The sequence below is a fragment of the Chanodichthys erythropterus genome, chromosome 13 (genome assembly GCF_024489055.1).
Source record: "Chanodichthys erythropterus isolate Z2021 chromosome 13, ASM2448905v1, whole genome shotgun sequence".
NCBI classification, from domain to species: domain Eukaryota; kingdom Metazoa; phylum Chordata; class Actinopteri; order Cypriniformes; family Xenocyprididae; genus Chanodichthys; species Chanodichthys erythropterus.
The window spans coordinates 30,985,467-31,012,239 of NC_090233.1; the positions used below are offsets into that span (position 1 = coordinate 30,985,467).

Sequence of the window (26,773 nt, forward strand, 5' to 3'; positions counted from 1 at the left end):
TTACACAGTGTGTGTGAATAGTAAAATATATTCTTTGTCTCAGAGGAAGTCATGCTTGCTGAAGAAGATAAAAATGCAGAGGAGAAGGAGGATGGTGCCTGGTACAAGAGGAAATGCAACAACCCAGGTAATCATTGAAAAATGATTTATTATATATATGAATTATATGAGCCGAAGAGCTTGAGTCTTAATAATTACTTCTAATAAATAATAATTAATAATATGGTTAAACTTTATTTTTGATAGTCCGCTTTAGACATTCTACTAAGTAACTTTGCAACTACATGTTAATGCGACTAACTGTTAATAGAGTATTAGTAGACTGTTTGGGTTAGGATTAGGGTTAATAGAATAAGTTGACTTGTACTGTAGTTACTTATTGGCCACTTACACTCTGTAAAGTTTGAGGAGTGATAATCCCTAAATTATCATTTCATGTGTGTACAGAACATGACTCACTCCTGAAACTGCAATGATTGACAGCGTGGTAACCATAGCAACGTTCTGGCGTCTCGCATGTTTGGAATCTGCTATTCTGACCTAAGAAATATTACAGCGATAACACACTCGTCATGTTCAGCATTTTTAACTAAAGCATAGCTGACAGAGGTGTCATGTTTTTCTTATGCTTGGATAGGCTGCTTCACAGAGTGCGCTCTTGCAGTGTTGCCATGTCCACTTATTATAAGCATTTTTTGGGGGTTGCTATTTAAGTTTGTCTCATACAGCGATCAAGTTTAGGAGATATTAAAGTGAGCAGGCATGGGGGTCTCAATATTTCGGTCTGATTTTCAGCATAAAGCAATTCCATTTACTTCTTTTAATGGGCTTGTTCTTGTTTGCTGATTTGCTTGCAAGATCTGCCAACACCTGTCAGGCTCATACCACTTTCCCTGAGGTTTCTTGCACCACACATACAAATACTTATTTTAACGTTCATCAGAGATGTATCTCTTGTCTGTCATCTCTCATTTCTCTCGTTTACATCATTAACAACTAGTTGTTCGGTTTGGTTCCATACACACTACACAGAATTTCTGTAAATGCAGTTTTCACTGTATTTTTCGGGAGTTAATACGGTTGTAGAATGCGGTTGTCACTCCTATAAATTACTGAACTGTGTGTACAGGATTAAGCACTAAAAGGTGAACTGACAACCGAATTTAGCTACAGTGTGCATGATGCCAAAGTCAGTAGAATTGTTGGAGGACCATCCAAATTAAGTGCTAGCAGATATTAAGCTGTAATGACTGGTAGTTGACATGCAGTTGCAAAGTTGCTTATAATTAGTAGAATGTCTAAAGTTGACTGTCAAAATAAAGTGTTACCAAAATATATATTTTTTTAAATATATTACTATAATTAATACTACTACTGTTTATTTACTTGATTTCCAACATTTTAAGTATTGAAGAGAGCCAAGAAGAGCAAAAATGACCTCATTAATGCAGAAGAAGGAGAAGACCACTTCACTGACATCTCATCGGTCGGTAAGTTCCAGGCCCGATTGCCTGTGACCTTCGAACTCTCATTGGGCTTTCTCCCAAAATCAGCAAGGAAAATGGAATAAGCACATAAGCAGATTCATAACAAATGCAGCATATCATCAAACTCACATCAGTGATGTTTTCATAAAAAGAGAGGGAATAATGACCAAAATGGATGGATGGATGTAGATAGATAGATAGAGTTGAGACCCTCTCCTCTCCATCATCTGTTAGCTGTTGTTATATATATCAGAAACAGTCTCTCTCTCTCTCTCTTTCTCTGCAGCTCCCCAGGGCTCTCCATTCACCCGTACAAGTGTGAAGAGCAGCAAGAATGAGAGCTCGTCATACTTTCGCAGAAAAGAGAAGAGGTTTCGCTTCTTCATCCGGCGTATGGTGAAGGCCCAAAGCTTCTACTGGACCGTTCTGTGTATAGTGGGGCTGAACACACTGTGTGTGGCTATAGTCCACTACGACCAGCCTGACTGGCTCACATATGCACTGTGTAAGTGAACCGCATCTTTAAAACATGATTGCAGCTCTCTGGAGGATCACAGGTTTATGTGAACTATATTTGAACATGGCTTAGGCGCACTGGGAGTAATTTAAATAATCAATGCAAAACATGTGCTTTAAAGTACTACGCCCCTTCTATTTGCATTATTAATTGTACAACTAATCTTCCAATTTTACTCAAATTATCTTTAGTTTTTTGCCTTTGAATTTGACATAAAACTGACCCTTTTGTGACTGGGCTATGTTTGTTAAAGGCCAACTGAAGTGCTTTAAAAAGCGCAGCTTTATCAATGTGTTGACGTAATTTCCACTGAAACAGGAAGACAGTGTGGGACACATACTGTAGAGCAGCTCCCCCTTTTTTAAAATAGCCAATGGTATTTTGTTTATATCACAGCTTGACCATTGATCTCAGTAAAGCTGCACCTGACACCTTCAAAATTCAGCTTTTCCATCACAAGAATAAGTTACATTTTAATATATTTTAAAATGTAACTTATTCTTGTGATGGCAAAGCTGAATTTTCATAAGGTGTCAAATTTTGCTGTGTTTGATAACATAAGATACTTCTTTAAAAAAAACAGCAAATTTACCGACCTCAGTTTTTGAACAGTAGTGTATATAGATATCGCAGTCATGTTCTGTTTCGTTTTCCATCATTCATTAGTTGTCATGGTTCAGGTAGTTTAAACCTGTTCAATTGAAAATCTTTCCTTGTGTTTTTAAGCCCTCAGTTTTCCTCAGTTCATGGTCTCACATTAACGTAAATGGTAAAATGATGGTATTTGTGTTATATACTGTGTTTATTAAAGTAATTCCTGATCGTTCATTCTGCGCCACGCATCGTCGGATGGATTACCTATACATCTCATACCATGATAGGAGTATATCATTACAATAGGAAATATATTGAAGTATATTGGTATCATGGTATTTTTCTTGTTAAAAGTGCCCTAAAATTTTAAAACAAAAATAGAGCGTCAGCTTATTGGGATCAACATCAGGGTTGCAATCTGTTCTCTCAAGTTCAATTCGTTAGTTTCTAGTCCACACAGTAAAGAGTCCCCTGTGCCAGATTAGTGCCAAAAATGACAAAAGAGCATTGCCCCACCTCCTATATTTACCTCTGCTTGCACACCAACTGCTACTAATCATTAATTGGCATTTAGCTGATGCTTTTATCCAAGGCCACAAACAGTACAGTCATTGCAGGGATAGCTCCCCCAAATGATTTAGGGGTCTTGTTCAGGGGCACAATGTGATTATGAATTTATGATTCGCCTCTTTTAAAGGTGCCCAAGAACGTTCTTTCACAAGATGTAATATAAGTCTAAGGTGTCCCCTGAATGTGTCTGTGAAGTTTCAGCTCAAAATACCCCATAGATTTTTTTAAATAAATTTTTTGAACTGCCTATTTTGGGGCATCATTAACAATGCACTGATTTACACTCGGCGCCGCCCCCTTAAATGGCGTGCTCCCTGCCACATGAGCTCTCGACTATAATACAGTGCATTTACAAAGTTCACACAGCTAATATAACCCTCAAATGGATCTTTACAAGATGTTCGTCATGCATGCAGCATGCAGGCTTCGAATTATGTGAGTAAAGTATTTATTTGGATGTTAAAGTTTTATTCTGAGTGAATTTGAGGCTGTGCTCCGTGGCTAACGGCTATTGCTACACTGTTGGAGAGATTTATAAAGAATGAAGTTGTGTTTATGCATTATACAGACTGCAAGTGATTAAAAAATGAAAATAGCGACGGCTCTTGTCTCCGTGAATACAGTAAGGAACAATGGTAACTTTAACCTCATTTAACAGTACATTAGCAACATGCTAACGAAACTTTTAGAAAGACAATTTACAAATATCAGTAAAAATATCATGCTATCATGGATTATGTCAGTTGTTATTGCTCCATCTGCCATTTTTCGCTGTTGTTCTTGCTTAACTTGTCTGATGATTTGGCTGTGTGCAGCTCCAGACGTTAACTGGCTGCCCTTGTCTAATGCCTTTTATAATGTTGGGAACATCATGGGCTGGCATTATGCAAATATTGGGGCGTACACCCCAACTGTTAAGTAACAGTCTGTGTTATGTTGAGATTCGCCTGTTCTTTGGAGGTCTTTTAAACAAATGAGATTTATATAAGGAGGAGGAAACGATGGGGTTTGAGACTCACTGTATGTCATTTCCATGTACTGAACTCTTGTTATTTAATTATGCCAAGGTAAATTCAATTTTTGAATCAAGGGCACCTTTAAGGTTTAAATGTGCAACCTGCACATTAATGTTTTACCTACCCAGTTCTTTACCAATGAGGCCACACCACTCTGACTTACCACCTTCAGACAACACACACACACACACAAGCTACACCCATGGTTTAAAAGTGTCAGTAGGTTATTACATCTTTCACTATTAACTTGACTTAGTGGTCTTATATAAATAAGTGATGTGACTGGCAATGTCCTTTAATAAATGTTTTCTTTTGTTTATACAGATTTGGCGGAGTTTGTGTTCCTTGGTCTCTTTCTAATAGAGATGAGTCTGAAGATGTATGGCCTCGGGCCAAGGACCTACTTTCACTCCTCATTTAACTGCTTTGATTTTGGGGTGAGTAACGTGCCATTAGATACAAATGATATACGGGACCAATTACATGTTAGATTTTCTGACTTATAAGAAGCAGTTTTTTTGGAGAAATTGAGTTCTAATTATATACAGAGGTGTAAAGAGTACCTGAAAACCATACTTGGGTAAAAGTACTGATGCATCATCGAAAATGACTCCACTACAAAAGTTATAAGTAACCAATTCCAATACGACTTGAGTAAAAGTCTTAAAGTATCTGATTTTAACAGTACTTAAGTATTTTACTCATGCTGAATGTAAGCTCAGACTACAAACTCTCAAGTCTCAGTTGAGCTCAAGTGCACGGAAAGGCCATAAACCAATATCCTTCAAAACGGTCTTGTCAATATAGCGGATAAAATAAAACAATGTTAAGTAAAATTAAATAGTCAAAGTCTACTGTACGTGCTGGTTTGAGCCTCATCACCAGCTGCAATCATTTCCTCATCTAATAAATAAAACATCTGCGATCAGCAACTACCTGCTAATGCATTCACATTCATGTAAAGTATCCTCGTTGACAAGTTTTGGGTGAGTAAAGGTAAATTGCACAAAATATAATACCTTCAATGCCCTTAGATGGCGATATCGCTTCTTTATAGCAGAAACAAACTGCTGCAGAAAAAGTTATCTGCCATGGAAAATGTAATGTGTAATTGCATTACTCATCACAAATGTATTTGTAACGAAGGCGGGACTCAGGTAGGGATCCAAATGCAAAGCTTTATTTACAGTGAGCGTTGTCATACAGGCAGGGTCAAACGGGAGCAAACGGGAACAACAAGGAACAGGCAGAATCGTAGTCAAGGTGCAGGCGATGGTCAGGACAGGCAGCAACGGGTCAACAAACAGGAAACAGGCAGGAACGGTAACACAGGACAGGCAGACAGGAAGTAACGCTTGGAAATGCAACACTTGGGAAAACAAGACCTAGCAGTGAGGTGATGTGTGTAAGAGTCTTTAATAGTCCTGGTAATGAGCTGCAGCTGGGTGTGATGATTAGTGATTAGTGTTAAGTGTGTGCAGGTGAGTGGCAGAGAGGATGATGGGAGATGTAGTCCGGAACTTGACAGGATTCATGACAGAATGTCCCCCTCCCGGAAGGCGCGTCCTCGCGCCGTAGATGGCACAACTGGGAAGGGGGGGTGGGTGCCCTGGAGACCTACAGGCAGGAGATACTGGATGTGCAGGCGGGTACGGAGGTCTCCAGGGCAGGTCCAGGAACTCAGACAGCCATAGTGGGCCGGCGGCCTCGGCGGGTCAGGTGCCACGGGCGGCCACGGCGGGTCAGGTGCCACGGGCGGCCACGGCGGGTCAGGTGCCACGGGCGGCCACGGCGGGTCAGATGGCCTGGGCAGCCACGGCAGGTCGGGTGGCTTGGGCAGCCACGGCAGGTCAGGCGGCTTGGGCAGCCACGGCAGGTCAGGCGGCTTGGGCAGCCACGGCAGGTCAGGCGGCTTGGGCAGCCACGGCAGGTCGGGTGGCTTGGGCAGCCACGGCAGGTCGGGTGGCTTGGGCAGCCACGGCAGGTCAGGCGGCTTGGGCAGCCACGGCAGGTTAGGCGGCTTGGGCAGCCGCAACAATGAGTCCATAAATGGCCCTAGTAGTTCAAAGTCTGAAAACGGCAGAGTCCAGGCAAGGTCCCCACCCACAAGCTCCCCACCCTCAGGTATACTGCCCCCCCCCAAAAAGTTCTTGGGGATTTCAGCGGGGTCCGTAACGGGCTCGTGGGCAAGGAGTTCGGGTGGCGCCGGCAGCAGGGCAGACGTATTAGGGAGAGCGGGCAGCTCGGTGACGACCTCCGTGTCTGTATCAGGGAGAGCGGGCAGCTCTGGGACGGCAGCGGGCTCGTACTGCTCTGGGACGGCAGCGAGCTCGGGCTGGCATACAGTTTCAAAGTCAATTGCGCTCGAGTGCATCCTCCACGCACGTAGGACAGCCAGAACATAAAAAGTGAAAACAGCCCTCTTGGCCATGGCAGGACTAACAAGGAGAGTGGGCTCTGGAGCGGACTCACTGGCTGCAGCCAACTCAACGGCTGGAACGACCCCTACGTCCACAGACACCGAAGGGGCGGCCATCTTGCCCGTGGGCACTGGCAAAGCAGCCATTTTGTCCATCGCGTCCAGGGCGCTTGAGTGCGTTGCAACAGGCGAGCTTGAGAGCGTTGCAACCGGCGAGCTTGAGAGCGTAGCAACCGGCGAGCTTGAGAGCGTAGCAACCGGCGAGCTTGAGAGCGTAGCAACCGGCGAGCTTGAGAGCGTAGCAACCGGCAGGCTTGAGAGCGTAGCAACCGGCAGGCTTGAGAGCGTAGCAACCGGCAGGCTTGAGAGCGAAGCGGCAGACTGGCTTGAGAGCGAAGCGGCCGGCTGGCTTGAGAGCGAAGCGGCCGGCTGGCTTGAGAGCGAAGCGGCCGGCTGGCTTGAGAGCGAAGCGGCCGGCTGGCTTGAGAGCGAAGCGGCCGGCGGGATTGAGAATGAGACGGCTGGTGTATGCTTGGGAATACCAGCCGCCCGTGCTGAAATCAGCGGTGGGTCAACCACACTGGAACGTAATCCTTGCCGTTCTCTGACTGATCTAGAGACGTGACGTGGCTCTGGGCGATCAGTGGCGACGTGACATTGCTCTGGGCGATCAGCGAAGGCGTGACGTTGCTCTGGGCGATCTGCGAAGGCATGACGGTGCTCTGGGCGATCAGCGGCGACGTGACATTGCTCTGGGCGATCAACGAAGGCGTGACGTTGCTCTGGGCGATCTGCGAAGGCATGACAGTGCTCTGGGCGATCAGCGGCGACGTGACATTGCTCTGGGCGATCAACGAAGGCGTGACGTTGCTCTAGGTGATCAGCGAAGACGTGACTTGACTCTGGGCGATCAGCGGGGGTATGAACTGGCGTTGTTGTTGTTGTAGACGCCATCTTGTGAATGTCCTCTTTAGCGGCAGCCATTATGTGATGCAACGTGGTGTCGTGTTCCTCCGCGACACCCACGGTAAAACTAGAGCCACTCAGCTGCAATGCGAGGACAATATATTGCTCCAACGACCCCTCAGGCTGATGCAATGGCATGACGGAACTGAGCAGGTCAGATAGTCCACCGCGGAAGAATATCATGAGGCACACCTCATTAAAACAAGTTAACGGTGCCAGTTCTATAAAGTCCATGACATACTCCTCAATGGTTCTCTCTCCCTGACGGAGACACATTAATTGAGCAGACGGATTCATGATAGCTGAGACTGGAACACTCACCAAGCTGCTGGATCTGAGGAGTGCTAGGTCTTCTGTAACGAAGGCGGGACTCAGGTAGGGATCCAAATGCAAAGCTTTATTTACAGTGAGCGTTGTCATACAGGCAGGGTCAAACGGGAGCAAACGGGAACAACAAGGAACAGGCAGAATCGTAGTCAAGGTGCAGGCGATGGTCAGGACAGGCAGCAACGGGTCAACAAACAGGAAACAGGCAGGAACGGTAACACAGGACAGGCAGACAGGAAGTAACGCTTGGAAATGCAACACTTGGGAAAACAAGACCTAGCAGTGAGGTGATGTGTGTAAGAGTCTTTAATAGTCCTGGTAATGAGCTGCAGCTGGGTGTGATGATTAGTGATTAGTGTTAAGTGTGTGCAGGTGAGTGGCAGAGAGGATGATGGGAGATGTAGTCCGGAACTTGACAGGATTCATGACAGTATTAGAGTAAAAATTATTATTTACTTGATCAAAAATGTAGTCAAGTAGAGAGTAAAAGTTGTCAATATCTTTGATACTCAGTACAACTACAAAGTAGCCAAAAAGATACTTAAGTACAGTAACTAATTACATTTACTCAAGTACTTTATACCTCTGATTATATATGATCATATTTATAATTATAATCTATGAAATTATTTCTACTGGCCATCCATCCTGGGTCTTTCCCTGCTTATAGTCCATGATGCTGGGATAGGCTCCAGGATCACATGACCCTACATAGGACACGCGATTTGGAGAATAGATGGATACCTGGATAAATGCTTTAAAGGAGCTTCTTTAAAATATAAGATATGCCTAGTGTATTTGTGTTCTGTCTTTGGTGTGTTTAGGTGATTGTGGGTAGCATTTTCGAGGTGATCTGGGCAGCCGTAAAACCAGGAGCCTCTTTTGGCATTAGTGTGTTGCGAGCACTGCGTTTGCTGAGGATATTCAAAGTTACCAAGTAAGAGATTGAAATTGCCTGTTCATCTGTGGTGCTCTGTAGATCATTGTCCTAAATTGATCATATTTATACCAAGACATGTTTGAATGCTTGATTCTTATTGATTAACATTTTGAAATTAAGTTTCAAAAGACACTAGACAAGGAAATTGGATAAAAATGACACTAAGTTTAGATTTTTTTTTTTAAAGTGGGATAAATTACTCTGGACCATTGAATTATGATGGAATGAAAAAAGCATAATGAATATACCTGAGGAATAACAAGCAATCCAGTTCATGGAGTGGCTGTATTAATGCTGTAGTTTTTATGGAATGTTTCTGTAGGTATTGGAACTCTCTGCGTAATCTGGTGGTGTCTCTACTCAACTCAATGAAGTCTATCATCAGTCTCCTGTTCCTGCTGTTCCTATTCATTGTGGTGTTTGCTTTGCTGGGGATGCAGCTCTTTGGAGGACAGTAAGTACCAGGACACTCATCTCACATCATCTAGTCCATGTTTTTGCTTTTGTTTTTGCTTTAGGTTTTACACTGCCAACTTTTACAAGCCAACACAGCCCCTGAATAGTTTATCATGCATAAGTAAACAAAAATTTCCCTGAAAATAAGGTTATTAATATAACCATAAACAATATTTATGATTAGTGTTCGGATAACAGGAACTTGTTTTTTAAAGTTTGAGTAGTTAGTTTCTAATTCTAATTGACTCAGAAGCCAATAATTTACTGCTCAAACAAATTGTGGATGGCACAAACCATGGTTATACGTGAATATGTATTTAATGACTATTGACAGACTAGTTTCTACCAATAGACAGATGAATTTGTGCCAAAATACTGTCAACAAAAGATATGGGAAGCATTTCTGCTCCTTAAATATGCTTATTTAATTTTGTCCTCATTATACATGATTATATGGTTAGTTGCATTTTATTATGCTTGTTTTTCCCCTGCTCTCTGTAATCAGAACAGATCTGTGACCCTATTTTGGGTTGTGACCCACTAGTTGAGAACCGTTGATCTAGGCCCTTTACTTTTCCGAGCACTCGTGTGATGTACTTTTTACTAAAAATGGATAAATCATCCCTTGACGTGGAAAAAAAAACCCTGCCCTTTGTTTACGTTCCTCTCTGCATAAGCATCTGTGACTCTTCCAAGCCCTGCCGTTTCATTTACCCCTCAGCCACATGTTAACAAACATGACTGAGCTGATCCAGACACCGTAAATTTTCATTTCTCTGTTCCATGAATTATTAATTGTATGCTGCAGCAGAGGAATTGCCTCTATGCACGCTTCCCATGAGGTAAATATCAGCTTAGATGCGCAAACATGCTGGCATGTGATCTACTTTAATGAGAAGAGTGCCAGATAAGCAAATAGTCGGTGCGAAATGAATTTTTTTATTGAAACATCACAATGTGAGGATAGTTTTAGGAGAGACTATTCCCCCTGATGGTGAAGATGTGAAGTCTTTTCAGATATGTGCTTAGTGAAATGAGAAATTGCTTTTGTGCCTCGCTGGTACTCGATTTCAGCTCCATAGTGCATTAATATTTAAGACTGTAGATGGACATGATAAACTGACTGTCTGTTCCATGAAGTCATTATCTGGGCTGGATGAAAGAGACGGTCATACGTTCAGTTGTGAAGCATATCAGAGAGCAGAGCTGCTGAAAACAATGAGACCAGATAAAAAAATCTTGCTTTTGAAATAATCAAAATGTTTGTTTAATGTATATATATATAATTTTGACCAAACAGTGGTGTTATCTTAAGAAATTAATACAAATAAGGAAATCATAATACTACAATCCATAAAAAAGTTATGTGTAATAGTGAAATGACACAGGAAAAAAGTATTGAACACACTAAGAAAAAGCAGTACACTAAGGCAAGGCAAGCCAAGAAAGCAATAGATTTCACTAAGTAGTTCAACCTCCTACCTGTGCAAATTAGCATCAGTTGGGTTAGTGGATGTTGTTAGATTAGAAAAAGGCTCACCCACCTCTGAATGCAAGCACTGAACATCTCATGATGGGTAGAGGCAAAGAGCTCTCCCAAGACTTTCACAACAAGGTTTTTGCTGTACATAACATCCTTCTGGTTACAGAAGGATTTTCCAACTCCTAAATGTACCTGTAAGCACCATTGGGGCCATTTTCCACAACTGAAATGAACATCATTCCACCATCAACTGGCCATGTAAAAGAGCCCCTCTCAAGATTTCTGATCAGGGAGTGAGAAGGTTAGTCAGAAGTGTAGCCCAAGAACCAAGGACCACTCGGAAAGAGGTCAGGAAAGACTTGGAGGCAGCAGGTACAGTTGTCACAGAGAAAACAATAAGGAATGCACTCCACCGTCACAGCCTTCATGCAAGCTCACCACAGAAAGCTCCATTATTGAAGAAAAGGCATGTTGAAGCTCATTTTAAGTTTTCTGCACAACATTTGGAAATGTCTGAACTTCTGGGAGAGTTTAGTGTGATCAGATGAGACAAAAGAAATTAACTTTTGGCAACAATACCACATGCCATGTTTGGAGGAGAAATGGCTTTAAAAATGACCCTGACAATACCATACCAACAGTGATGTTTTCAAGGTGGAAGCATCACGGTATGGGCCTGTTTCTCTTCTCATGGTACTGGCAGAATCAATATTATTGAAGGGAAGATGGATGGAGCCATGTGCTGGAAATTTTTGAGATGAATTTGTTGCCATCATCCAAGATGATAAAGATGAGACTTTGGTGGACCTTCCACCAGGACAACAATCCAAAACACACTGCAAAGGAGAGTTTGAATTGGTTCCAGAAGAAGAAAATAAATGTCCCAGTAAATCACCAGACCTAAACCCAACAGAGCATTTGTGGAAGGAACTGAAGATAATTCACAAAATTCACAAGAGAGACCCCCAGAATATTCAAGATTTAAAGTTTGGTCATACAGGAAGCACCTTGAAGCTGTCATTGCAAAAAAGACTTTTCCACCAACCATTAAATACAATTTCAGTTAGTCTGTTCAATACTTTTTTCCTGAGTCATTTCCCTTTATTACACATAGCTTTTTTGTGAATTGTAAAATTGTGATTTCTTTGTCTGTGTAGATTAGTAAATATCGATGTCTGTTCAAAATTTTCTGTGAATTGCTGCATTGGAATATATATATATATATATATATTATACACACATGACAGCATAAATACGATTATTTTAATTCTTTTTATCACCACTTTTAAAGTTATGCAGACTTATGAAGTATGAAAGTTATATGAAATCATGACAATTCTAGATATGACAACGTAATAATTTTATACATGAAATGTTAGCAGAGGTTAAAGTATGTGGTTGTAGTGAGTCACTGAATACAGCAATCACTTTCTGAATACAGAAATCACTTTTTTCACTTGTTTATAATCATCATTAATTTCAGTTTTCTTGAACTATTTTCTTGCAATAAAATGAGAAACGACGGTTGGGCAGAAAAAAGGGAATCACTTTTATTTTCCAGATTAACATAAACAAGCCCTTGGTTGTGAGATGTTTCTTCTCTCTTTTTAAGCATTTCTCTACATTCTGAAGTAATGAGGCCCCTGCAGAGCCCCTGAGAGTGTACATGGAGGAGAATGGTGAAATAAGAAAGCATATTTATTTTGTTTTTGTTATTAGTTCCAGAGATGCAGAGAGGAGAATTGAGCTCAGCTTTTATATGCAGATGAAACATTATTATTGGAAGATATCAGTTCCGTTTTTGCTGTCTTTGCGAGCAAACAAATTGAAAAAATGAAAGATTTTGAAAATTAGAGCAAAATTGGCTCCTAAGCTTACACATGAGACTCATCCAAGAAAATGATTCACAGCTCATCATCTCTCTTCTAGGTTTAATTTTGAAGATGAGACCCCGACGACCAACTTTGACACATTCCCAGCTGCTATCCTGACAGTGTTTCAGGTATTGACCGCCTGGTGATATGTGTCTCAAGGATCTCATTTGATATTTGTATTTCCATAAAGTATTTTATCTTGTCAGATTCTGACAGGAGAGGACTGGAATGCAGTGATGTATCATGGAATTGAATCCCAGGGAGGAGTGCACCGGGGAATGTTCTGCTCCGTGTACTTCATTGTGCTCACACTGTTCGGAAACTGTATCCTTTATATATAACATAGAACTGTCATTGACTTAAATACTTTTAATGGCCTTTTAATGGTCCTTACTGCATTAATTATATTAATTTCTTTAAAAAAAACACACACTGACCCCAGACTTTTGAATGATAGTCTATGTGTTAAAAAAACTTTGACAAACTGAATGCTTGACTGTTTTATTAGATGACCACTTTCACCCAGATTCCTTAAAGCAAATTTGAACAGACACTCTCCTAAATGTATTTTTGGCCATTGCTGTTGATAACCTTGCCAATGCACAAGAACTCACCAAGGTTGGTTGGGCATATTTAGATCCTACATATGGCAATATGTAAATACAAAGCCAATACTTATCATCTGGCACTGTCACTCTGTACCAGCCGTCCGTACCTGCACACACAGACACACCACCTGAATCTCACATTTTGTACACAGAGTGATCCTCTATGCACTGCTAAATATATTACTTTCATATAACTGTCTGTAAGGGTTCTTTTGATCTGACTGATGTTTGCCCTGATCAATAACTCAAGGTAATGAAGCTTTCAGCTTGTTATGGGATTTACAGCCTTACGTGAAGATGGCACCAACAGTATAGGGCCGTAAGGCTCCTGAGACATCACTATTTTCATTTGTTGATGCTAGCCACTGTGCTTGACATGGGTTGCAAATTTATACTCATCTGTCATTCTCTGTTTCTGTCTTACTCCTCTTTCAGGATGAGGAGGAGCAGGAAGAGGCCATCACTAAGAAACTGGCTCTGCAGAAAGCCAAGGAGGTAAAGGAGGTCAGCCCCATTTCGGCCGCTAACATTTCCATAACAGCGTAAGTCAGAGGGCATTAAACCTGAAGTCAGGGTACTGCCCTCCTCTTTCACTAACCCTTCGTAACACCTGTTCATCACCCTATCATGTCCTCTCATTGCTTTTTTTATGTGTCCCAAGAACCATATTCCTGTTTGTCTCTGTAAGCACATTTCTGTCTGTTGGTTATTTTGTTATTTCTCTGTTGGCACTTTTATTTTGTCCCTCAGTATGTCTCTGTAGGACACTATGTTCTCTGTGCAGTTGGTCCTGCACCAATAGTTGGTTGTCTTTAGACAAAAATTACATGTTTACTTGATTTTCAATAAGCATGTGTGGAAATCTAAGGATTTTTTTTTTTATGCTCCCTTACTGACTGTGTTTGATTAGACTTATTGTTAGACATCAATTAATGTACAGTGGGATTTATATTTAGCTCAAATGAATCATTCCATCAAAATCTGATTTGGTTATTTGCAATTTAACCTAAATTGGTTGTTTAAATGTTGCTAAAGACAGTGATTGTGGCAATCCGATGCAAATTAAGTATTACCTTAAATTACCTTAAAAACCTAATTGAAAACCATTGAAAACCCAGTCATATTTGATCAACCACAATTCTGAATATTGGGGAAACATATATCAATTCCAATATCAATTGTGGTTACAGCCCTGGATATGATTTTAAGGATCTCGTAGAAATTCTAACCAATTTTTGTAATATTTTTTTAATAATATTTAATTATTTACTTATAGTATTTTTTTTTAATAATGAAATACTTTTTTTTTTTTTTTTTTTTTACCAGTGTTAATTATCTATTTATTATATAATTAATAGATAATATAATAATTAATTTAATTTAATATAACTATAATTGAATCCATTTTCAAAGGGTAGCCTATTGTATTCCCTGATGGAGACTCCTCCATCAAACCTTGAATTTTAACGCGTCCCAATTTATATTAGTTGGCCTTAACTACTATGAACTTGCATTTAAATGAATCATTTGATACAATTCACTTATTGTGTACATACATGATTTTACATTGTACTTTATATTTAAAAAAATACCTGCATTTAATTACATCTGTAACTAATTTTTGTAATTACATTTATAATTACACTGTTGACCCATCCCTTACACCCTTAAATCTACCCATACCACCAAACCTGTCCCTACTGTAACTTCACCTGTATCCGACCCCAACAGCAGCAAAAGTGTTTTGCAATACAATATGAACACAAGTACATTTTACTTATTTTTTTGATGTAACATAGTAGTCAAGGCCACCCATAATAAAATGGGAGCTTTGAATGTTTTTCTTAATACTGTAATGCCTTCTCACCTGTTTTGTTTTTTGAATCTGTTTTGAAGTCACACTATTGTTGATATGTACTTCCCATTGAGTTGGGTGGAGTTAGAGTCAGAGTGATTGACAGCTGTAGTCCCTGCCACTGACTCTGCCCCCACCAAACTATTTCTTTCCCCTCTGATGGTTTTTGTTTTTGGCATATGCAGTTTTATAAGGCCATTTCCTGGTGCTCTTTCATGCAGCTCCTCCAACTCCAGCTCTCATTCACCGTGAGTTAATTTACTCTCTGTTCAAATCTCCTCTCCTCCTCTGTCCCAGTACACTGCTCTTATATGAACTAGTCCTGCTGACCAGCGTCATTCACAGTGTAGCTCATAGTTCAACAGATGTCTGAGGAAATATTGTATATGGGTCATAAGTAGAAGAAAGACATTGAATACAATGAATGAAGGCTTTTCAAAATGGCTTTTCTTTCTTTATATTTATGTTTTAAATCTTAAAATGTTGTCTTATTAGTGAAAGCTATCGTAAAGTGTTGCTGTAAAAAAGTGCAAGTGTGGACTTTAAGTAAGCTATCAGTGTAAATTTGCTTCAGTTTCCTGCAACTTTATCAGTGGATTAATTACTTCTTGTGCTATCCTTTTTAATGTTATATGTGCTGTATTCATTTAGCTAGCGGGTCAGATTTTCTAGATACTAGATTAACTGTTCGCTGGGCTCATTGGCTGCTGTTGGCATTGAGCCGTGTTCTGAGAAGCAGCCGTCTGTTTCCCAATGTGCATCACTACTAGAGCTTCTGCTACTGTTAGTGCCTAATGAGTCAGCACTCCTGTCAGACAAACCCACTGCGAGAGCGTAGACGCGCACACACATATATATACTCACTCTTACACATACAGGCAGGTGAACTCAGGAATCCAGTACTAGAGACTCACTTAAATAGAATCTATAGAATTAGAAACACAGAAGTTGGCTTGTCAATCTTTTGAGAAGATAAAAGTTTAAAGACATTTGTGTTCAAGCTAGTGATAGATTAATTAGTTTATTTAATTAGTCTTTGATGATTTAAAGGAACAGTTTACCCTAAAATGAAAAGTTTTACTTTCATTTACTGACCCTCATATCATTATGACTGATGTTCTTCCATGGAGCAAAAAAGGTGATTTTTTTCAAATAATGAAAATGAATGATGACTGTGGCTGTTACAACACAAAGCTATAATAAAAAGTGATAATGAAAAGTCATACACTAACTTTATGTGAGAAACAGACAAATTAAGGTGTATTTCATGGTTTCATCATGAATTATGATGATTATTCAATTATTACGTTTCCTTCTAGTGGACTGTAAACTGCAAAATCATTGATTCAGTGAGCTGATTCTGAGAACCAGATCAGTAATAACCATGAAATAATCATTCTTTTCAATTAATCAATTGATCTAGTTCACAAAACGGGTCTGAATGATTCATTCATGAACCAGACATTAACAGTTCTCTGATTAAATCTTATGAACTCATAATGTCAAGATTTATGTCAGTAACAATTAAAAGTCTGCCTATTTCATGCACAAAGCTGCTGTTTTTGAATTATAGCATAAAAGTCATATGGAATACTATTATTGTATTTTATGATCCATTTTGGAGCTTGTCAGCCTCAGTCCTCATTGATTTTCATTATATTTAAAAGAGTGACTACCACATTAAACCTTTGTGTTCCACTGAAGAATAAAGTCATATGGCTTTGTAACTAAATGAGGGTAAGTGAATGATGACTTATTTTTCTTTCTTTTTTTTTCTTTTTTTTTGTGAACCATTCCAGTAATGCTTCTGATTTTAAGATTTTAGGTTTGTAGAGAGTCTGTATAAATCTGCCATCATCTCACTTCTCTCCACTGTTTCGATGCTTTAATTTTTCCATCATTTGTTTTTACATCTTTATTCCTTTCTTATTTTCTTGTTGAATGTTTGTCTTCTGACCTGTTTTCTGTGGCACTGTGGGGACTCTTAGTGTGTCTGTGTGTATCTGTGTATTTCACTGTGTGCTGTATGTGTTTTAGGAGTTATGTCTGCTCCCCTGCACATCACTACTTGAGGTAATGGTACCGCAGGGCATGACTACTTTTACAGTACATGAATGGACGTATTTTGATCACCTGTATGACAAAAGGCTAATACTCATCCACAACACACCTCATTGTGTTTGGCAATGCTACTATATTGGACATTCCAGTATCTTGCCCCACATTCATACATTTGTCAATGTTAACCTGTGATTTCATTTTTAACCCTTGGCCAGCCGTAAAAAAGATCATTCTTCAATAACATTTCACTCTTTGCACTTTAAAGCTGTTGTAAGCAATTTTAGGTCAATACCACACTTAAAATTCAGAGTTTGATGAAGATGCGAATGGTTTTTATTAGCCAGAGACTTGGCAAGTTAGCAAAGCCAGAGAGATTAACCAGAAGTTAGCAAGATAGCTAACTCTGTTTACAGCAGTTTTAAAGTACTGTATTGTAGCACATTGAGAACATCTCAGTCCTTATGTTTGCTAAGTATGTTAATATCGTTAGCCTCATAGCATAATTGCCTGTCATTTTTTGGCCAAATTGTGATATCTGCCTTTGAAATATGATCTGGGCAATTATGCTATGAGGCTAACGATATGTATGTTAATCGAAAAAGGGAAATATCAGAACTGTGGGATACTGATTATTTCACCTGCTCTCAAGTCAAGTAAACAGAAAAGGGAAAAGAAAAGGGAAAATGATTATCACACCTTGAGGTCCTGTCATACTGTAAAATCAGAGACTTTGCACCACCTCGTCCTGCTAATCCACAAGAGGTACAGTCTGACCTCAGGACTGCTTCACACCACTAAGCCTTGTTAGTACTTTAGCAGTAAATAGAGTCTGAAAATCAGTCTCTCCACTCTCTCCCAGCCTCAGAGAGCATTCTTTTTTCCATCACCTGTCTACACATTGCTGTAGTTCACTTATCACGCCTACTCCCTGGTACACGGCCTGCTTGCTGGAGGTGTGCTCAGAATAAAGTGATGTGGAGATGTGGAGATGTGTTACTTTCTCTCAGCTGAATCTTTTCCATTTACTTTTCTTTACAGCAAAAACTGCCTTGATTCATGTTCTTTTAATGCTAACTAATTGGATAAGAATAAGGTGAAATATGGAAGACTTCTGTCATAATTTGTTTATCTCATGTCGTTCCAAATCCACATGACCTGCTTGGTTCCCTGGAAAACACACACACACACACACGCGCACTACCGTTCAGAAGTTTGGGGTTGGTAAGATTTTTTTTGAAAGTTACTCACCAAGGCTGCATTTATTTGATCAAAAATACTGTAAAACTGTAATATTGTAACAGTAACATTCTATCATTCTAATATGCTGATTTGGTGATCAAATAATATTTCTTCTTATTATCAATGTTGTAAACAGCTGTGCTGCTTAGTATTTTTGTGGAAACCATGCTGTTTTTTTTTTTTTTTAAGATTCTTTAATGAATAGAAAGATTTTTTTTTTGTGAAACAGAATTTTATTTTTGTAACTTTATAAATGTATTGTCACTTTTGATCAATTTAATGTGTCCTTGTAGAATAAAAGTATTAATTTCTTTAAAAAAAAAAAAAAGTACTGACCCCAAACTTTTAAACATATTTTTTGGCAAGTTCATTATAAAAAAATAATTAAGTCAGATTAATGAGTAAATCATTCTTTTAAGTTGAATTTCAGTGAATTTTCAGTTTGTACTTTTTTTTTTTTTTTTTATTTCTCCTTTGGTGTTCCTTGGAAGAACAGGTTTGGAATGAGATGGAGGTGATTAAACAATGACAAAAGTTCTTTTGTGGGTGTACTATTCCTCATTATGAAGGGATCAATATTAGGTTATTAAACCTGACAAAGCCCTCTAAATATCCTACACCGTGTAACTAATGCTGTGTAACCCAGGTATAGAATGCATGGTTAAACTTCATGACCCAAAACCATTATTCACAAACATTTGCAGGATGAGTAAAGCATGCCCATAACTAATCTTTGTAATCTGGCATCCATAAAGACCTTCTTTTCATTTATATAACAGTATTTATCCAGTCCTCTAATCTGCTTGGACAAACACCATTCCAAAATCACTAATATGTAGTCCAGCAGCACTGGAACCATCACTTTTCTGTCAAAGTTGATACCAGCTCATTTGAGTTTGAGTCAAGACCCAGAAAAAGTACCAGTCAGAGTCAAGACCGAATCCACATGCTCCTGTATTTTCATGGTCTTGGTCCTCGTCTTCGTGTTTGAATCCAAGACTTTATTTTCATAGTCTTGTCATGGACTCGGGAGCATATGAACCATATTTAAATGGTTTTGGTCCTCCTTGAGTCTTAGTCCAAGACCATATTTTCATGATATTGGTCTTGTCATGCACTTGCGAGCATAAACCAAAATTAAGCCCAATTTTTTAATCAATTAGGATTTTTCAGTGAAAGCAAACTCAAAATCACCATCATGAAAGAGGGTCTCGACATGGATGGAGACTTACGTCAACACCATGCCTAATTATTTTATATAACTTTGTCTGTCTGAGGCTAACAGATTTGTTTCCATAAATCTTTTCTTCTCTAGTAAAGAACAGCAACGTTCTCTGAAGATGATGTCCGTGTGGGAGCAGCGTACCACCCAGATTCGGAAGCACATGCTGGCCAGCAGCGAGGCATTGTACCAAGAGGAGCTCAACCCCCGGCTGACTTCCAACCTTCACCTCCGCCCTGACATCAAAACCCATCTGGACCGGCCTCTGGTGGTGGAACCTCGCTGTGATGGCCCAATCAGCCCTCACAGAGGCTGGGACAAACCCCAGGATTTGCAAGGGGAGGGTGGCATGCCGGAGGAACGTGTCGCCCCTGTGATTGAGCCCCCACAGTCGCATCCACCACGCAAGCACCATCGTCACAGGGAGCGTCCCTCCAACGAGACCAATGAAAACGGCGAACCCGGGCATGCCAAAGATGGCCGGCATCACGTCCATCACAGCCGCAGTAAGGAGCATGATGGGACACGGTGTAAGGAGGGGAAGAGTGATAGGAGCCGGAGCAGAGAGGGGGGCCGCAGACATCACCATCAGAGCTCGGTGGACGAGGGTGTGGGAGGTGGAGAGAGAGAACATCGTCACCATCACTCCCACAGGCATAACAGGGAGGGCAATGGGGTGGTCAGTGCTGGTGGGAAGAGCGAACGACGGTCCAGGCAGAAGGAAGGCTCACGATCAGGAACAAGGGAGGGAGAGAGGTGCTCCAGGGGGGAAAATGGAGGTAATGGAGGGAGGAGGCGGCACAGGCCGCGAACCAGTAAAGCTCAGTCTACGCTGGAAGGAGAGGAGCAACAAGGGAATAGAGAGGAGGATGGCAAGTCAGCCAGCCACAGGTATAACTTTCTTCTCAAATAGTTTTTAAAAGATGTAATTTTTAAAATTATTTCTTGGATTGAACAGCACATTTGTTCCCAAGTTGTTTACAAAGAAAACTTTACCATGTTCCAGTAGCTATGACTAGAGTACTTATTCATATATGAGCAATAGTGTCTTTAGTGGTGGGTGGTGATTCTAGTAGTGATTCATCCCAATGACACTTCTAAATCCATTCAGCAAAAAGATTAATTCATATCAAAGATTCTTTCAGTGACTTCTTTTTAGCTACACCTTTAGAGTAAGTAGGTGTTGACCAGTGAATGACATTTTGTATACTACTAGCAAATTCAGATAATCAAAATAGTAGTTCAGAAAACTTTTGAGACAAAAACAAATCTTATTGTTGTTTATAAAATTGTGCATATGTGTATATCTAAGATTCAAAAAAGAGTGTTTCAGAATCATAATAAGCAATTTGTCAGTCAGCACATTCTCATCCACAAATTAGATGCTTTGTTAATTTAGTTTATAGTTTATAAATCCCAATTAATTTGGTGCCTCTCTGAGCCAATCCACACTCAAAACACCAAGTTATTCATTGAAGGGTCTATTTATTCAGTTGGTCCAACCAATAATATGCTCTGAAATATGAATTAGTGAATGGATTTGAATGATTTATTCACTTAAAAGATTCTTTTCAGTTCAGAGTCTTTCATGACCAAAACATTAAAGTGTAAACTTAGTTTGACTCACTGCTCCAGGCACATGGACACAGGAGGAGATTCATTGGCTATAAATCCCAATCAGCCTTCAGTTGGGAACCGATGGTGTCTTGAGAAACCAGAAGATTCTGACAACAAGCGAAATATTGGTCAGACTGGAGGGATGGGCACACACATACCTGTCACCATCACGTCTCCCCCAGGAGAAACGACCCTTATTCCCAGTTAGTATTTCTCATATAGCTATACCACTTCATGGTGGCTAACTTTTAACTCATTTTATACTCACATTTATGTGCCACTTTTTCAAGGGTGTTAACACTAGAAATCAATGGTGACATTTGTTTGTCTTCTCAGTGAACAGTATAGACAGCGAGACAATGCCCATGACTGAGAAGAATCTGGAGGATCTGAACCAGAGCAGCCCTCGCCCCATCCTCCCTTTCAGCTCCATGTTCATCTTCAGCCCAAACAATCCGTGAGTCTGTGTGTGGCAGTCCTGGGGAACATGTTGGATAAACTTTTGAACATTTATTCCAGTGCAATGTCACAAATACTGTTGTAGAGGTATATCCCGTCAACATTTTTTTTGTTGCTTGACAGTAGCTCACATTCAAAAAAGGCTTTCCAGTAACAAGCTATTTTGTACAAGTAGCAGTGTAGTATGGAACAGTCAAGTAAGCATATCAAGTACACACTCAGATAATATTCTTGCCTTCAAGTAGTGTTCAGACATCAAACAGTAGCTTCAGACTTCAGCTATTTGTAAAGTGGCGATGAAATGGAAGTAGCAACAGACCTTTTCTTACATATTGTGAGGTACATCCAAGTGAAATGGAATATTTCACAAAAGGAAAATATGTAGGGCTGGGACTTCTATCCATCTGTTGTTGATTGAATGGAGGCATCTTGCAGTCAGTTGTAAGAAAAGGGCAGACTTCAGCAGGCTAAATGATTGGAGAAGTACGGAATATGTCACCAGAAAGAAGTCTGTCATTCCACTAAAAGATTAAATTATGGTATTTTCATTAAAAATTACTACAGTTGGTCAAAACAAATTAAAAAATGAAACGTGCATGAATAAATCTTTCACAATAAGATCAATAACATGCATTTAGAAATATTAGATTGAAAATACAGTGAATTTTCATTTCATGCCGACATTAATTGTCGCTCCTACTGTAAATTATGAGAAGCTTGTAGTTTAGGAAGGCACAATTTCAAAGTAGCTTCCTCAACAGAGTAGCATCTTAAACATTCACATACGGCTTTGGTAGATGGCATCTGGCAGACCACCAATAGCTTTATATCTGCAAACGTTTTTGCTTATTAATTGTCTTTAATGTCCAATGGTTGTAAAGTTTGATTGTATGTGTTTAAGGTAAACTCTTTAAGATCTTTTTGAGTCTAAAGGCCTCTTCACACCAAGAACTATAAAGATAATGATAAAGATATAGTTCTAAAAATAGTTCTAAATGTAAAAGAATAGCATCGTTCACACCACAACTGTAACAATTACGGCACCGAGAAATTATATTGTTGGAATCACTAGCCTTAAATTGCATCCAATCCCATAAACCTCCACATAAAGCTGTGTATTAATGGGCAATTGCCAAATGCAGATGTCTGTCATGGCCCTGTTGGCATCACAGTGTAGGATTAGTTTTATTTTCTATATATTAATGCCAAGAATGTTGACCTGACCATGCCTACCTGACTCTTCTGCTAAAATCTACATTATTACAGAATTAATCTTGAACTATCAGACCTTGCCTTTGGCCTACATGAAAATATTAATTATCTGTGGTTAATTAAATGTATCTGTCTGTAGATTTTAAGTATGGTGTCAGACTTCATTATGTAATTGCCTTCAGCCTCACTCTCATAGAGTGTTTTTTTGTGCAGGGTGAGGCGTCTGTGCCATTACATTGTGAGTCTACGCTACTTTGAGATGTGTATCCTGGTGGTCATTGCCATGAGCAGTATAGCCCTGGCTGCAGAGGACCCAGTCCAAGCAAATGCTCCTCGAAACAATGTAAGTTGCTACTTTTTCGTCTGTGCTGGTCTAGCTGTTCAAAGTCAGATTTTATCAGTGTTTGACCTCATTTTCCAGTATGTCCCAAATGATTGATGATAATTTGATAACCATTTTACTCTTCGCTTCATAGGTCCTGAAGTATTTGGACTATGTCTTCACTGGTGTTTTCACATTTGAGATGGTCATTAAGGTAATTTTGTGGTAGATTACAGTGTTTAATTGGAAATCTCACAGGAGATGTGATCCAAAAGTCCTCTTATGACCTGATATGTGGACATTTGGTGCCAGTCTCTCTATGTGAAGCACATTGACCCATATTAATATCAGGCATGTGCAAAACTATGTATTTTCATAAATTACTAGTCAGTGGTTTGCCTGATCAACTGGTCAACTAGTTGGTCTATTAAGATGGTTCACATGTATTCATGGACATGTATTCATAAATAGTTGATGGAGTACAACACATCGCTCTCAAGACATGTTTTTTAAAATCTTGAACTGATGCAAGACATAAACAAGAAGTTTATATCAAATAACTATTTCAGACAAAGTTTAAAAGGTTATTATGTATTTTTTCACTCCTCAGTACAGGAACTGACAGATTTTTTAACAAATAAATCGGTCACATATCTAAATATCCTTTTATTGTGCAAAACTTATAATATTCCTCACAATAAAAGACTTTTACTAGGACTCTGTATAATAATGAAAACATTGCTCAGAGCAAGCAATATGAAGTCTTTCAGTAATTGTCTTGAAATTTATTGTTAAAGGAAATTTGTTACAGAAATGGTGCTTTGATGGCTATGGCTAGTGATGGTGTCAAGGTTTTGCCCTCAATAATCTGTCATATTTATGCTTCTCCTTTGAAAAGATGGTGGATTTGGGCTTATTGCTGCATCCTGGTTCCTACTTCAGAGATCTGTGGAATATTCTGGACTTCATTGTGGTCAGTGGTGCACTGGTGGCATTCGCATTCTCGTAAGTTGCCTTTCATTTACTAATACCTACATAAATCCCTTTAACTTAGAGTACTTTTAACTAAAAACTTTACTTAAGCATGTCTGAATTTTATCATTGATCTTGACTAAAATACTTATAATTTGAGTTAGGTCTGGGCGATGTATCGAATGCTTTTGTCACGCGCATTTCTTCAGTAAAGCCGGTTCCCTGATTGCCGCTAAATCGCCATCACCTGCTTTCAAATGAAGCGGCATTTAATAGACAGAGCCGTAGTTCACTGATAAGACACGCAATATCGCGTTCAATATCGACGGCGATACATATCGATATTGAACGCGATATTGCGTGTCTTATCAGTGAACTACGGCTCTGTCTATGCGCGTGACAAAAGCATTCGATACATCGCCCAGCCCTAATTTGAGTCATTTATTAGTGCAAGTACAATATTTGCCCATATACTCTTTTCTCTTTATTTTAAAGGTTTTACTCTACACACATTCCCACAGTGTGACAAGTTTATTTGTCTATCTTTGTATTTCACTTTCAAAGCTGGACATTTATGTTAAATTCTTCCCATTCATTATGCTGCAAGAAAACTAAGCTTTGATTAAGATGTTTGCCAACTCCCACTGATCTGTTGTTTCCTTCCTGTCCTTCTCTCAGAGGTGTTGGTCAGTTGACATCGCTTTATTGCGCTTTTGAGAATCCAGCCTCAAAAAGGCAGCGTGTATGTGTGTGTGTGTGAGGAAGCTAATAAAGGAGTTGTCTGATACAATCAGCTGTTCACTCATCTTCTGTGGAGTAATGGAGGGGCCATTGCAATGCTTTAGCATTAAGGAAATGCTATTAGCTGCTATTAAAAACACTTAGCAGTTCAACAGAAATAGAAAAGAGCTGTAATGTTATGATTTTTAATTGGTATGTTGCTGGTGCTGTATTGTTTTATGAAATTAATGGCGGTTCTGACTTCACATAATGCACCAACCCCTCCACTGCCCGACACCTTACTGAACTTTAAAGACTAGAAATTGTTGATGACAGCTCTGTGATAAAAGGTCTCAAGGAATGTACTTTTCACTCTTAGTTTCTTTGTATCATATTTGTGTACATATTTAGATCTGGGTGCATTTAATTTTGTGATTTGACAACCGTTAACAAACCAGCATTGCGCGTCAACGGCATGTTGTGGATGCAGATCCTTAGGATGGGATACTGGTTTGGTGGTGTCTCCACCAGGCTGCTTAACTAATTTAACCAACAAGACTTTCTTGGTTAGTGTGAGAGTGAGATCAGAGCTCAGAAATTGTTTCCCGCCATGTCACAATTAGTTTTCAATGAGTAAGGCAATATTGCTTCAGAATAACAGGGGTATCTCAGAATAAAGGGCTCTCTCGTCTTGAGTTTTCAGTGCTCTACTGACTAATCTGTCCTATACTTCCTGTTCGTTTTTATGTTTGTTGCTGTGTTGTCATGTTAAATGTGAGTGAATTGATGTGCTGTCACTGACTTTCCTCTCTTCCTCTGTTTCTCTCTGCCTGGAATCACTTGAAGGAGCTTCATGGGGTAACGCCTTAACTCTCTCTGTGTCTTTGTTTCTGTCTCTGTCTCTCTCTTTCACTATTCGTCTTCTTGCCTGTCTCTGTGCGAGTCAAATAATGCTTAGCCCATAGGCAAGTGTTGAAGCATGGGATCTTCTTCAGTGTTTCAGCCTTTCCATAATTCATCATTTAGCATCACTTGTTCATCCTCAGCAAATGAGCTTGATTCTTTTTCTCCATGTCATTTAATTCTCTGTTGTCATGGAGGGCAGACACTATTGATATGTTACTTTTAAAGATTCCTACCATTCTCAGTAGGTTTACAGTACTTACTGAATATGGAGCATCCTGGACGATTCCCACAGTGACCTCAGACAGGATGATCAGTGCATGTGTCATATCATATCAAAGAAGACCTGTTCACTTGTCTTGGAGTGGTATATCACATCAGGGCAGGTCTGGCTTTTTAGGCCAACGATTAAACCATCGCTCACTTCAAACATTGCATCGGAACTCCATTGAATTGGCGGGCATGAGAATACCAACATATTTTCATGGTCATTTTTGTGCATGTTTTCAAATTCACATGAGAGAATGTGATGTACTGCAAATATGGCTGTTGTGGTTGGCCAGATCTTTAACAGTGTTCTTTAGAGTTAAAGCATTAAATAGTTATAACTAGGGATGCACTGATATTATAATTCTGTACTATTTTTAAACAATATATATGTTTTTTAGGTATAATGGTTATTCATTTTGAAATTTTGAAAAGCTCAGTTTAACTTAAGATGGAATCCAACAACGTTATTAAATAACTTGTGTTTTTAAGAATTAGATGACAGACAGCAAAGGTATTTCAAATGTTAAAATAGGGGAAATAAGCATAATCAAACATCCAATATCGACTGATATATTTTGAATATCTGATCAAGATATCATGCATCCCTAGATATAACATTTTGCTCATGTGCCAATTGACTGAAACTAACAGTTGTACAATAAAG

General features: G+C 39.5%; 1 protein-coding gene across 1 annotated transcript in view; it reads left to right on the forward strand.

Moving 5' to 3' along the window:
* Positions 1-26,773, forward strand: part of cacna1ba (calcium channel, voltage-dependent, N type, alpha 1B subunit, a) — a 128,120-nt gene that overhangs the window by 72,192 nt on the left and 29,155 nt on the right. The window contains exons 9-26 of the mRNA XM_067407918.1: positions 44-127; positions 1,407-1,490; positions 1,774-1,992; positions 4,509-4,621; positions 8,721-8,833; positions 9,159-9,290; positions 12,705-12,777; positions 12,856-12,973; positions 13,200-13,267; positions 13,693-13,799; positions 15,298-15,360; positions 19,728-20,525; positions 21,270-21,454; positions 21,588-21,708; positions 23,136-23,265; positions 23,399-23,458; positions 24,143-24,249; positions 25,783-25,794. Coding sequence (XP_067264019.1) covers positions 44-127; positions 1,407-1,490; positions 1,774-1,992; positions 4,509-4,621; positions 8,721-8,833; positions 9,159-9,290; positions 12,705-12,777; positions 12,856-12,973; positions 13,200-13,267; positions 13,693-13,799; positions 15,298-15,360; positions 19,728-20,525; positions 21,270-21,454; positions 21,588-21,708; positions 23,136-23,265; positions 23,399-23,458; positions 24,143-24,249; positions 25,783-25,794 — 2,587 coding nt within the window. The remainder of the gene's footprint in view (positions 1-43; positions 128-1,406; positions 1,491-1,773; positions 1,993-4,508; positions 4,622-8,720; positions 8,834-9,158; positions 9,291-12,704; positions 12,778-12,855; positions 12,974-13,199; positions 13,268-13,692; positions 13,800-15,297; positions 15,361-19,727; positions 20,526-21,269; positions 21,455-21,587; positions 21,709-23,135; positions 23,266-23,398; positions 23,459-24,142; positions 24,250-25,782; positions 25,795-26,773) is intronic.